The sequence below is a fragment of the Armigeres subalbatus genome, chromosome 1 (genome assembly GCF_024139115.2).
Source record: "Armigeres subalbatus isolate Guangzhou_Male chromosome 1, GZ_Asu_2, whole genome shotgun sequence".
Taxonomy (NCBI): Eukaryota; Metazoa; Arthropoda; class Insecta; order Diptera; family Culicidae; genus Armigeres; species Armigeres subalbatus.
This window is the reverse complement of record NC_085139.1, coordinates 46,233,754-46,236,292: the sequence shown is the minus strand read 5'-3', so window position 1 is coordinate 46,236,292 and position 2,539 is coordinate 46,233,754. Positions and strand designations below refer to the sequence as shown.

General features: G+C 46.9%; 1 protein-coding gene across 1 annotated transcript; it reads right to left on the bottom strand.

Moving 5' to 3' along the window:
• Positions 1–1,400: 1,400 nt before the first annotated feature.
• Positions 1,401–2,069, bottom strand: LOC134206134 (uncharacterized). Its single transcript, XM_062681822.1, has one exon. The coding sequence runs from the start codon at positions 2,067–2,069 to the stop codon at positions 1,401–1,403; it is 669 nt and encodes a 222-aa protein (XP_062537806.1).
• Positions 2,070–2,539: the final 470 nt, after the last annotated feature.

Here is a 2,539-nt window from a genome sequence, read left to right as displayed (position 1 = left end):
TAATTGAATTTCTGATTCGTTGAGTTCAGTTGCCGACAATGCTCCGCTGCGTTTGTGGTTTCTATTTTTCGGAGCAGCGTTGTGAACAAATCGACGGATCCAGATAACGATGCGCAGTAGTGCCCAAAACGATGATTGTAGCGAGAATATGGAACTATGTGACTTGATTTGAACGGTTAGGGATGTTGAAGGCATTTCCTCCAAAACGGATTTGTCAAACTCTGGTAGTAGCCTTGACGTAGCCACAGTGGACCTTCAAATCACAGAGGCTGGTATGCGAGCTGTGCGGGCGTCATTCCGCGGGACACTATGTCCGCAGGATTTTCTGCATCGGCGACGTGATTCCATACTCCAAACTTGGTAGAATGCTGGATTTCTGATACTCCGTGGGCGAAGATTTGCAAACGAGACAGCAGTGAAGAAAGCCAACACTTCACTATCATGGAGTCGGTCCAGAAGTAAGTTTTAGAGGGTATTTTGACGCTATTGTGGAGTTTTTCATAAATATGGCGGAGAAGCAAAGCTGACGACAGCTTCAATCGTGGAATTGACTGCTTCTTCTTCTTTCGAGAGAGATCCTCCAATGGCACAACCCGTAACTTCGACGTAATGAGGCGAACGGAGACCGATCCGTCGGTCGATTCGCACTGCAGATACAGGCACGCTCCATATGCAGCTTCCGATGCGTCACAAAAACCATGTAATTCTACGGATGCTAGACTGTTACTGAACCCTATCCATCTTGGTACCGAGAATGATTCCAATGCGCTACCGACCGGACCGATAAGCCCGAGGGGGTCGAAGATGCGAGCGGTGTCAGCAAAACCAACTCACTTGGTGATAAGAGGCTCAGTGCTCCATTGTGGCACTGCAAATTTGAAGCTGTCATTGGCCAGCTCCTACACGAGTCCGAGCGTTTTGACCATCGACGTAGACTCAAGTTCAAGTATAGAATGATCGTCTCGAAGTTCTGGAGAAATAGTTGACAACAACTGAGAGTTATCAGAATTCCACTTGACACGAGACGAGCCAGCCTCGGGCTGAAAGTCTCAATAATAAAGACAAAAAGAAAAAGAAAAAAAAAAGAATTCCACTTGCGTAACATGAAGCCTGCTGACTTCGTCAACGAGATTAGATCAGCAGCGAGTGTCGTTACCTTTTCTAAAGTGTCCGTGTCAGTCATCAAATCGTCCACGTAGAAATATTGACGCACAACTCTTGCAGCTGTCAGATGCAGAACCTCTCCTTTAGTAACTAACTTCTGCAGACATCTGGTAACCAAATACGGAGCTGACGCTGAGCCGTTCGTAACTGTGGTAAGCTCATACGTCTTAACTGGATTGTTTGGCGAATTTCTCCACAGAATCCGTTGCAGTGGTTGGCTTGACTATGCGGTACATTTAGGCAATGTCCGCTACTAAAACGAACTTCCAGAATCGGAAACGCATTATGGTGGAAAGCAAGTCATTCTGTTCTACCGGTCCAACCATTAGCACATCGTTTAAGGATAATCCGGTCGTAGAGCGGCAAGACGCGTCGAACACAACTCGCAACTTGGTTGTCGTGCTGTCCGGTTTGAGCACAACGTGATGTGGTAAATAATACGATGGTTTTGCGGTATCTTCGTTGTCGACCTGACACATGTGGTTCATCGCGAGATATTTTTGAACAAATTCTACGTAGAGTGCTTTCAGTTGGCCGTTAACTGCGAACCGTCTCTCCATCCCGTGAAGCCGTTTCAGTGCGATGGCCTTGGAGTCTTGCAACCGACTAACGACGTGTTCTTTTTTGGGTAGCGTAACGATGAACCGTCCCTCAGTGTCTCGTATCGTCGTCTTCTCAAAGTACTCTTCGCATATCGTCTCTTCAACAGATAACGTACTGGAACTATTGCACGACTCCAACTCCCAAAACTTAGTGACAAGCTCTCGCAGGTCAATAGTGGAGCAGGAATAGGTAACTGTGTTGGAAACCTCGACGATATTTCCAGGAAGGCGACCCGAACACCGTCCGCTGTAGCATGAAGCCGTCGTCGGTGATCTTCGTTTTGTCCTCCAATAGCAGGTCATTATAATACTCCGCGCCAAAAATGATGTCAATCGGACATGGCTCATGAAAATCCGGCTCCGCCAAATTGATCCAATGGGGAATGTCAATATTCTGGACAGGATTCTTAACTGGATGGATCGGCTACTCGGAGGTGTGCTTAGGTAGCACGTGGAACTGAATGTTTTCCGTATAAGAGGAGATACGGAACGATCGTGAAGCTGTCATAGCCTTCACCTCTTCATGGACTTGATGACCGAGCCTCCGATTCTGCAACCGACAGGTGGCTGAATGCATGCAGAATGCTGAATGCATTTCTTCGGAGAAGAATGGACATCGACTAGAAATTGAAGCATGAATTACAGTAAACTTGAACTTCTTCACCTCGATTTGGACTGATTTCGTCGGCGCAATCGACGGTAGAATGGCACAGTGTTTGCGTAGGAAATCCATCAGCTGTGCGAATGTAGGAACTTCAGTTGAACTGTGATGT

Excerpts from the sequence above, each read along its gene's own strand:
- LOC134206134 (XM_062681822.1), bottom strand. The coding sequence starts at position 2,069 with ATGACCTGCTATTGGAGGACAAAACGAAGATCACCGACGACGGCTTCA.